The sequence below is a fragment of the Corylus avellana genome, chromosome ca10, assembly GCF_901000735.1.
Source record: "Corylus avellana chromosome ca10, CavTom2PMs-1.0".
NCBI classification, from domain to species: domain Eukaryota; kingdom Viridiplantae; phylum Streptophyta; class Magnoliopsida; order Fagales; family Betulaceae; genus Corylus; species Corylus avellana.
Window position 1 is genome coordinate 3,383,403 of NC_081550.1, and position 10,681 is coordinate 3,394,083.

Consider the following 10,681-nt stretch of genomic DNA (forward strand, 5'->3'; position numbering starts at 1 on the left):
TTGGATTTATTTATTTATTTTTATTTAACAATGATTAATCTAATAGTAAATTCAGAATCCTAGGTCAGCCTTATTGAATAAATGTTGAATAAAATTATAATATATAATATTTATCTTATAAAAAAGTTTTGGGTGTGTGAACAATGTTTACCATTGCCTGAAAATAAACAAAATTAGGTTTTGTTTGTTTTGGTATAAAATATTTGTTCTGAATTTTTATTTTGTTTTTCCATTTCTTCAGTATCTTTCCGTGTTTTTGTGCAACCATAAATAATAGCCGAACTAAAAATATTTCCGGCTCAGCTAAAAAACACTTATTTAATTTTGAAAAGTGGTTTTTATTTTTAAATTTCATAAACAATTTTTTAAGTTTGAGTTTATTTTTTCTCAAATCACGAGCCAGCACTGGGCCTCGCTGGAATTTTGTTGGAGCACCATCAGGCCACTAAGTACTTCTTCGGACCAGTAGATCACCGTCAGAACTCAAATTTGTAGGTTAATTTTTTAAAATGATTTTATATTAATATATATATTTTTTGAATAAAAATTAATTGTTTATAAGTTAATACGATTAAATGAAAATATAAAAACATTTGTGATTTTTGTATGTGCCAACCTCTGAAAAACATTTTTCGACGAATTTTTTTTTTTTTTTTTTGTTTTTAGCGAAAAACCGAAATACAAAAAATTAATGTCAATTAAAAATAGGCAAAAAGGAAAAATATGGGCAAAGGTAAACGCCGTCGTTTTTCCGAAGCCGCAGTGGAAAAGAGAACGCACGTCGTCGTCCCCTATTCGACCATAAACCACCCTCGCGCTCTCTCTTTCTAACCCTAACGAAGATTTTCGTCATCTTCACAATCTAATACTCTGATCCGATACGTGGATAGCGATTCGCGAGGTGAGTTATGTAATCCCAAACTGGGATTTTTTTTTTTAAGACTTGAAAAGCCCTTTGTTGAATTTGAAGTGATGACTTATGCTTTGGCTGGTCTGCCACTGCAATAGGCGCTGTATCATCAATCGCAGAGAAGAGAAGAGGAAGAGGGTAGAATGGCAGGAGCAGAGACAGAGGAGATGGAGGAGTTCTACGTGAGGTACTACGTGGGGCACAAGGGGAAGTTTGGGCACGAGTTCCTGGAGTTCGAGTTCCGCTCCAACGGCATGCTCCGCTATGCCAACAACTCCAACTACAAGAACGATACCATGATCCGCAAGCAGGTCTTCGTCACCCCCGCCGTCCTCAAGGAGTGTCGCCGCATTATCCTCGAGAGCGAGGTTTTCCTTTCTCTCTTTTTAGGGTTTCAAAACCCTTGGTGGTTTTCGTTGGATGTTTCTTTTCTGGGTTTTGATTTTGTGTGTGTTTTGTTTTTGTTGGTGCTTTAGGGTTTAGTTGTGTTAGTTTTGGTTCTGGAATATCCTGTCTCATTGCTGAGAAAATGGAGTACTGAAAGGGAAAGTGAGACTATTTATTGTTTATGGATGTTTCTCCTTAGGGTTTGATTTCGTCAGTTGGATTTTCTGTTTGGTTGCTGAAAATGGAGGATTACTGAAAGGAAAAGTGAATTAATTGCTTGATTTATGTGCTGTTTTCTGGTCTTTTACCTTCTAGTTCTAGGAGATTTAGCCATCTCTCTGACATTCTCTCTTTCTAGGGGTGTCAGTAAGGGTAATTTGTGTTTTGTTTGTACTTATAAAAAAAAAAAAATTTTGTGTTTTGTTTGTAATTTTAATGGGCCTCTAGGGTTTTGCTTTGTTATTTTTCTTCCGTACTCTGATTGAGTTTAGGAAGAGTGACGTTTTCTATCATTTTAATTTTTTTAAGGGTTTACTATCATCTGGTCTTATAATCTGGTGTATGGGGTGTTCTTCTTCAGATACTGAAGGAAGATGATAACCAATGGCCGGAACCCGACCGTGTTGGGAGACAGGAACTTGAGATTGTGATGGGGAATGAGCATATCTCTTTTACTACTTCAAAGATTGGATCCCTTGTTGATGTCCAGAGCAGTAATGACCCTGAAGGGCTTCGCATATTCTATTACCTTGTTCAGGTCTGCAAACTTGTGCATTCAGTTTATGCTTTACGGTTATTTCTCTTTTGTAGTTTGTATTGCATGTGTGTCAATCATTGTGTTTAGTTCCTAGTTTATTTCTAATTGTGGTTTTATGTCCTGAAATAAGAAACTGTCACTTGATCCCGGTTTTGCATCTTCTATCATATTCATGTTTTGTTTTCCAAATCTCAGTATGCTTTCTTTGTTTTCCACAGTTTTACTACGTTCTTGTCATGATTATTGAGGTTGGTTCTGAGCACTCATATCAAGGACTTGTTGATAATAAAGTCCACTTCTTGTGCCATGTTGGGAACTAATGTGGAGTGAAAAGAAATAGAGGAAGCTTATAACATGGGTACACACTGTGAAGGTCATGATATGAGTGAGCGAGAGTACAATTTTAGATAGAATAGAGTGGCCAAAAAAATGATACAAGTGGCCAACATCATTAGTTAAAAAAGGATGCATAAAGCTGATCCTAATTTAATTGGGATTAAGACTCAGTTGAATTTAGCTTAGTTGAGCTTATCCTTAAGAATTTCTCAGCTATATATATGTCTTATGTCTTTCTCTGTGTGTGTGTTTAGAATCATATATATATAATAGTTTTATCTCTTGGTGACCACTATGCTACCTGAGAATTGTTGTTCCCCAGGGACTTGCCAAGTAAATAATTACTTAGGGTACCTTTCTTCCAAGTCAAGATGTTTTGCTAGTCACTCAGGCCCATTAGTGGATGCTTACCTCTGAATTGTGGCATCAAACATTTAATAATGTTTCTTGTTTAGCTCCTTCATGCCTATTGTAATTGGTGTAGGAATATTACCCATATTAAGGTTGTACCTAATTGCTGATTGTCAAGGGGCATTCTGATATGTTTTTGTGCTTGCAAATTAAGTCATTAGTCAATGGAATCAATGCGATTGTGCCTTGAAAAGAAAAAGGAAAAAGAAAGGGTGGTTAACATATCAGTCTTTTTTTTTTTGGGGGGGTGTAGTAAAGAAATTGAAGTAATGCTGTATAAAACACAATGGTTTGGATTTATTTCCATGGGATGCACAAGTTTTGCTAACAAATGTAGCAAAATAGGACATGATGCCCATACGCAGGGGGGAAAGTCTGAGAAAGAAAGATGTATGGGCAATAAAATCCCCTCCCCCACCCCAACCCACACACCAACCAACTCAGCCTAGCTTTGTTCCTGTTCCCCTTTTCTCTATAATCTGATGCGTTGGTTCTCCTATAAAGTTTGAGACTTTATCCTGTTGGCAAGGACATGAACTTTGTATGTTGGCAAGGACACAAGTTTCTGTTTTATGTGGACAGTGTATTGTTGTATCATAATTTGGCATGAATCTGTCCCCGTGTGTGTGAGAGAGAGAGACTACATTTTGGACTATGGATTAGGATACTACATTTTTTTATTTAAAAAAGTAATTAATTAAATTTCGTACACGGAAGAGGAGATTGAGCTTAGATATGGGAGAGAGTACCTTCCCAGTCAATGGGTCCTAGTTACCATGGAGAATATAGCAGCTATTTTCCTCTGGATATATTTTTTTGTACAACTTTATTCTTTCCATTAGTTGAGATGTTGAGATCTGGTCTTCCTCCGTTCCATCTCCCTCATTTCCTCTGGTATTGCTGTTTGCTTATGAGTATGAATGCATATGTTATTACTGTTTATCCACATTTTTTGCTCCTAGCCCTGGTTCTTATTGATGTTTGTGGTTGCAGGATCTGAAGTGCTTCGTATTCTCTCTCATATCTCTTCATTTCAAGATCAAGCCAATATAGTATGGATTAGGAGTCCTCTGTTTTCTCTGCAATCTGCATTCGATTCTGTTTGCTATTGTAACAGTTACCGTACGGTCTTAGTCATTTGACAGTTAAGCACTTTTATTGGTACCTGGTGTGTATGGGAGTGGTTAGTTAGATTTGCCAATGTGTGCACACAGACTGGAATATTACAATGTTACCAAAGATTCCTAATTGCTTCCTGTGTTATTGCTTTTTTCCTTTTTTCAGAATCGATTGCGTTTGAATCAGTATGATGCTAAGAGCCAATTTTGCACTCTCTTGTACTTTTTTATTTCATTCATTTTTCTCTCTCTTTAAATTTTAGTAATTTTGCTTGGGATTTCATTTCTAATGACTATCATGTATAATTTTATCTTCTCATAGTCCATGGGGAATATTGGAACAAAATTTTCCAATTAGGGGATTGATTGTTGAAATTTAGAATTTAGAAGGAGAATTGCAAATGTTGGAATGATTTATAAATAGCTGGAACCCCACGCTCTATTAGTCTCCTTCCCAACACCTTGAGACGCGTGATATATAAACACAATACTAACAGAAGCAAATAATGCATTCATATTCCCACTATATATTCATGCCCTCCGTTTTCTGGCCAATTCAACTCCCAAGCATATGCAATAGTGACATTTGTCGTATATTTTTAGTAAGATTAACACAATATATGATTCTCACAATTCATATTAAAAAATACATATCAGAAGGATGGTAGAAGATATTTTCCCAAAACATATTTTTTGGAAATGACATTTTCACAATTTTTATAAGAGTAATGCTAGATATTATGTTTTATCCTCCTAAAGTTGATGTGGCTTTCAAAATTACTATTTGATCAAAATTTGAGTATGATTCAATTAAAATTTAATGGTGATTTTAAAAGTCACATCAGTTTTAGAAGAATTTTAAGAGAATAAAAAGATAGTACCTAGCATTACTCTTTTTCTAATGTTAAGCGAAAGTAGTCTTAGCTGGCACATTTCAAAAAGAGCCCATAATCTCGCAAACAAACCGAGTAAAATTCTTTTACAAAAAAAGAAAAAGAAAAAAGAAAACATTCTAATATCAAAACTGGAATAATAGAGTTCTTGTACTCACATAAACCTATTCTTGCACTGGAATAAGACAAACCTGGTGGTACAGCCAAACGCCACCAATCTTCCTCCAATAAACCACGTTCCCAGCACTAGGAACTCTAGCGCAGGACTCAAAGTCCACCGTCAGGCCAAACCACGGAGCAGCACCAACGCCCACGCACGGCAGAGAGAAACGCAGCCTAATCACGTCCACTGCACAGGTAACCCACTCGCAAACAATGGCCCAACACACCGTATAGCAAAAAAAGCTTCGAGGGGGTCTAGCCTCCACAGATTGCTTATAGCAATTGATTGAAATTGCTTATAGCATCCACAGAGGGGTCTTGCCTCCTCATGTGATTTCAATCCAACTCTTAAAGATTACTTGAGGAATTTAATCGTACTGTGAAAATGAATACAAAAACACTGTTAAATTCTCACCCCAAGTCTTATGCTTCCTCTAATATTTATGCTCTTAATGCCTACTTCAAGCTCTTCTCATCAATGCCAGCTCCCACTTCACACACTGACATAGACACCAAAATAAGGTCCCTTTGTGAGAAACCCAATTCTCAATTCTCCGAGGCCGTTTCATTGTTTCAATGTGCCGTCGGTTCTTGCCTCTTGCCTTCTTGGTCAACCTGCAATTTCCTTGTTGATGTGCTTGCAAGGTCGAAAAATCATGACTTGGCTCTTTCGGTTTATAAGCAGATGACCCATGTTGGTGTTTCACCGAGTTTTCTCTCATTGAGTGGTTTGACTGATTGTTTTGTGAGCGCCCGGAAGCCCGAATTGGCGCTTGGGGTCATGGGGTTAATGGTGAAGTGGGGTTTTAGGTTTCATGTATTTGGTATGAATCGTATATTAAAGGGTTTGTGCCAAAATGGTGAGGTTGGGAATGCAATGGGTTTGTTCCGAGAAATGCAAAGGAATTGTGTATCACCAGATATTATTAGTTACAACATTCTTATAAATGGACTTTGCAAGGCGAAGAAATTGAGAGAAGCGGTATGTTTGTTTGTTGACATGGAGGCGGCTGATTGTCACCCGAATTTGGTAACATACACGACTTTGGTAGATGGTCTTTGTAAGGATGGTAGAGTTGATGAGGCAATGGATGTGTGGGAGGAGATGAAGAAGAAAGGTCTGGATGCGGATGTTATTGTGTACAGTGCCCTTATAAATGGCCTTTCTTTTAAAGGAAATGTTGATAGAGCGAAAGATGTTTTTGATGAGATGCTGGGAAAGGGAATTCTCCCCAATGTAGTTACTTATAATCCTTTGATGCATAATCTTTGTAGGATGGGGCATTGGAAAGAGGCCACTGTGATGTTGAATGATATGGAAGAACGTGGAATTCGCCTTGATGTTGTTACTTATACGGTGTTAATTGAAGGGCTTTGCAAAGATGGGAGGGCTAGAAATGCCATGGACATATTGGACTTGATGCTTGAGAAGGGAGTAGAGCCTAGCACTCAAACATATAATGTTATAATTAATGGACTATGCAAGGGGGGCATGGTCAGTGAAGCTTTTAAAATATTGGAAATGATGACTAAGAAGGGGATAGAGCCTGATGTGGTTACTTACAATACATTGTTGATGGGACTTTGTGGTGACGGGAAGGTTGATGAGGCGATGAAACTCTTAAAATTTATTTTGAATGGGGAGAGCTTTGTTGAACCGAATGTCATGACATTTAACTTGTTAATTCAGGGATTCTGCAAGGAAGGCTGTCTTGATGAGGCTGTAGAGATATATCATATGATGGTTGAAAAGGGGATCTCAGGTAGCATTGTAACTTACAATTTTTTGATTGGGGGGTATCTGAAGGCAGGAATGGTTGGCAAAGCCATGGAACTATGGAAACATGCACTGGACTTGGGACTTTCTCCAAACTCAACCACATATAGTATTATAATTGATGGTTTTTGCAAAATGCCTATACTTAGTGTTGCTAAGGGCATTTTTAGTAAAATGAAGACTTGTGGGCTTAGTCCGACGGTGTTTGATTACAATACATTGATGGCATCCTTGTGCAAGGAGGGTAGCTTGGAGCAAGCTAGGAGGCTGTTTCAAGAAATGAGAAATTCAACTCATGCACCAGATGTTGCATCATTTACTATAATAATCAATGCAACTTTCAAAGCAGGAGATTTTCAATGTGCCAAGGAATTGCTAATGGACATGCTTGAATTAGGTTTAATGCCTGATCATTTGACCTTTTCCGTATTAATAAATAGATTGTCAAAACTTGGTCTATTGGAAGATGCTAAAAGTGTTTTTGAGAGAATGATAGATAGTGGTTTTACACCAGACACCTTCGTATATGATTCTTTACTTAAGGGCTTTGCTTCAAAGGGAGAAACCAAAGCAATCATTGACCTGCTTCATCAAATGGCAGATAAGGGTCTTGTTCTTGACTCAGAAATAATTTCTACCATCTTGACATGCCTTTGTGATATGTCAAAAGACGTTGATGTTATGGAGATTCTGCCCAATTTTTCCAAAGAGGCATCAAAAGGAGCAAGCATTTCATGCGACGAGCTTTTATCAAAACTGAACAAGTCTCACCCAGAACTTAAATTTTGTGTTGCGTGATACTCTGCATCTCAAGAAAGGCTTGCCGATGCAATAATAGATCTCCAACAGTACTCTCCTAAGTAAGTCTTCACTATAATCTTTCGTTTTTAAGTACTTCTTCATAGCATGCTCTGTATATTCTCTTCTTATATTAGCCAAAGGCTTCTTGCAAAGGACGATTTATGGCAGGTCACAAAGATATGATTTGTCTTTCTACATTTGATTTGATTCTGTTTTTTTGTTTTATTGTTTTGTTGTCTGGGGATATATTTGAATGTTATCGTTCCATAGGAGTAAAATTTGGTTAACTCAAATTTTTTGTTTGTCTGGATCTCATATCTTTTGTCCTTTACAGCATTGCCCCTTTCTATCTTGTTTATACCAAATGCTGCAAGAAATGATCTTATTATGTTTATTCTATTGCTTAGTGCATTGGTAAGCAAATCTTAAACTTAACATAAACGGGGGAGAAAAAAATAAAACCAATAGTCTTGTAGGTTAGTTATTAGCACAGTAGCTTACCATTAGAATCTCACACTAGTTTTTTCTTGTCTATCCTTTGTGAATGATCAGATGTTTTACTTCCCTTGCAAACCATCATGGCTTAATTAAGTAGTTTCAACACTCTTTTGAAGCATGCTAATGCTGCTTTACGAGCTAAATTGTATATATATGCTGCGACAGGGCCTTAGGGCATTTGGAAGGTTCAGTTCTACTCTTGTGAGAGCATTGGTTTTGGACAAAGAATAGCTTCCCTCTTCATACCTATGTGTTGAGCACTGGAAGGTTCTAGTCGAGGTTTAGCACTTCATTTCATCACGTACAAAAACTGGCCTTCACTTCAGGACATGCATGCAGAGTTATTGAAACTAAAGGGTAAGAGACAAGAAGTCCTAAACACCAATCTGTGAAATCAGATATTCGACCAATATACTGTCACCTGAGAGAGATACAGACTGAACTATTGTTATGGTTGGAACTTATTGCAAGTATGGAAGGATGAATTGCAGAGTAGATTCTCATACTTATACAACATGGAAGATGGATGTCAAGAATCTCCAGTGCAGATTCCAAAGCAGAAAAGACAGCTTGGTGAATATCAGGCTTTAAAGTTTCAAGATGAGGTCTTAACATGAAGCAGGAGAACAAGAAGGTTTCCAAAAACTGCAAGCAGGCCTCAATTGCGTGAGTGCATTGAAGGTTGATGTTAAGAAGACACTGGTGCAAGATCTTGGGATTTTAGTGTCAGAAACAAACAAGAAGTTGGGCCCAAATTCCCTTGCGGTCTTTCTTATTTGGGGTTAAGTTGAAGAAGCAAAAGACATCAATCTTCTCTTTTTGTGACTCCAGCATTGCAGAAACAAGCAGCTGGAGTCCCTATGTAGATTAGCCTTTCTCTACTTGTTTTGCTTTGTCATTTACTTTTTTGGTGTTTGAAAACTCATTGATTGGAGTTTTTTTTTGTTGATACTGGGTTTTAGATTCCTTTGCAGATAGAAATTGCAGAGGGTTTCTTGTTCTTGTAATTTTGGTTTTAAACCCAAGTAAATAAAATATGTTTCCTTATATTCGGTTTGTAATATAAGTATATGATCTTTTTAAGGATTCCTCCCTTTATTTCAATCCTCACTTTCCGAATTTCAATTCTGTGTATCAAGAAACCTTTGAGCGGCTTATTTTATGTGTTAGCACTTTTTATCTTCCCATGGATTTCCATTACTGTATATTGCAATGAGAAAACCATAATTATGCATTTGCTCTGGAAAAAAAAAAAAAAAAATACAGGGAAAAGCACAATTCTACATGTCACATGACTCAAGCCTGCTGAGTGCTAACACTATGGCCAAAAAGGTGTTGAACAAAACTTTTACCAAGATCCAAGGATAAGTATGTGGGCATCCGAAAGAGGATGATAAATCAAAGCTAGGATCTTCTGCAATTTTAGTGCTTATTCTCTTGGAATCTCAGGAAATAAGATCCTATATAATCAAACTAAATCCTCCATTTCAAAAGCTACGCGACAGGGATCAGGACTCATTTGGGGGGTCATGGAACTGACATAAAATTTACACTGGTGTTCAACCATGTCTTAATTAACCATCTGAAGGGTAGCCCACATAACTCTCTCTCTCTCTCTCTCTCTCTCTTAAGAAGACATTTTAGCATCCAAAGAGGAGCACTCCTTTCAAAGTGAAACCATCCACCTCAAAAGGATACTCATCTTGAATGCTCAAATGCATCCCCGGCAATCACCCTGAACAAATTGAGCAAACAATTTACACCAATGACAAAGATACTCATCCCATCATTTAATTTACACATTTTCATTTAACATCTGAATTTACACCCAAAAAATTTCCTAAAAACAATTCAGCATAGAACCCAAAAAAATTCTGTTCATTTGCACAGGTTCTCAACCTTCTCCCCTTCAATCTCATAGCGAGCCTCATTTTTGCTTAAAACCTCCGACTTTTCACCCGCATCCATCAACTATCATGCATGACAACGCTTTTGTTCTCACAGTTCACCTCATGGTGCAGGTTTATTGTCATCTCTTGCTGGTGAACCCATAATCTCTTTATCATTTTTGCTTTGTGTAGCTTCAGCCTGGTTGTCAATAACAGCTTTGTGATCACTCTCAGCTGTCTTCATGTTCAGAGAGCTATTAGGATTTTTAACATCTGTCATTTGTTTTTTGAACTCTGCGTTCATGTCTTGTGATGGCGCTTTATCTTCTTGAACTTGCTCACTCTGTGCATTTCCTGAGACACAAGCTCCGTCTTCTTGGATTTGCTCTTTGAGTGCATAGCCGGACTCACGAACTTTGATCTCTTCTGCAGTCTTAACCTCTTGTTTTGGCACAAGTTCACAGGGAAGACTAGAGCTAACCGCATTAGTCTGTTCAGATGACATATTCGATGATGTGGCAAATACAGATGGAGTATGCTGAACTGGTGGTGAGGCAGCTTTTCCTGAGCCGGGATGTGAAACTTTGATCTCTTCTGCAGTCTTAGCCTCTTGTTTTGGCACAAGTTCACAGGGAAGACTAGATGTAACAGCATTAGTCTGTTCAGACAACATATTTGAAGATGCGGCAATCGTGGATGAAGTATGCTGAACTGTTGGCGAGGCAGCATTTACTGAACCAGG

The 10,681-nt window shown here is 37.6% G+C and overlaps 2 protein-coding genes across 2 annotated transcripts; both read left to right on the plus strand.

The window, feature by feature from the left end:
- Nucleotides 1-775: 775 nt before the first annotated feature.
- Nucleotides 776-4,134, plus strand: LOC132164641 (protein mago nashi homolog). Its single transcript, XM_059575184.1, has 4 exons — nucleotides 776-901; nucleotides 1,009-1,278; nucleotides 1,878-2,054; nucleotides 3,795-4,134. The coding sequence occupies exons 2-4, from the start codon at nucleotides 1,054-1,056 to the stop codon at nucleotides 3,852-3,854; spliced, it is 462 nt and encodes a 153-aa protein (XP_059431167.1). The 5' UTR covers nucleotides 776-901; nucleotides 1,009-1,053; the 3' UTR covers nucleotides 3,855-4,134.
- Nucleotides 4,135-5,084: 950 nt separating this feature from the next.
- LOC132164739 (pentatricopeptide repeat-containing protein At4g28010-like) lies at nucleotides 5,085-9,205 on the plus strand. The gene is made up of 2 exons (XM_059575294.1): nucleotides 5,085-7,611; nucleotides 8,216-9,205. The coding sequence occupies exon 1, from the start codon at nucleotides 5,360-5,362 to the stop codon at nucleotides 7,547-7,549; it is 2,190 nt and encodes a 729-aa protein (XP_059431277.1). The 5' UTR covers nucleotides 5,085-5,359; the 3' UTR covers nucleotides 7,550-7,611; nucleotides 8,216-9,205.
- The last annotated feature ends 1,476 nt before the right edge of the window (nucleotides 9,206-10,681 follow it).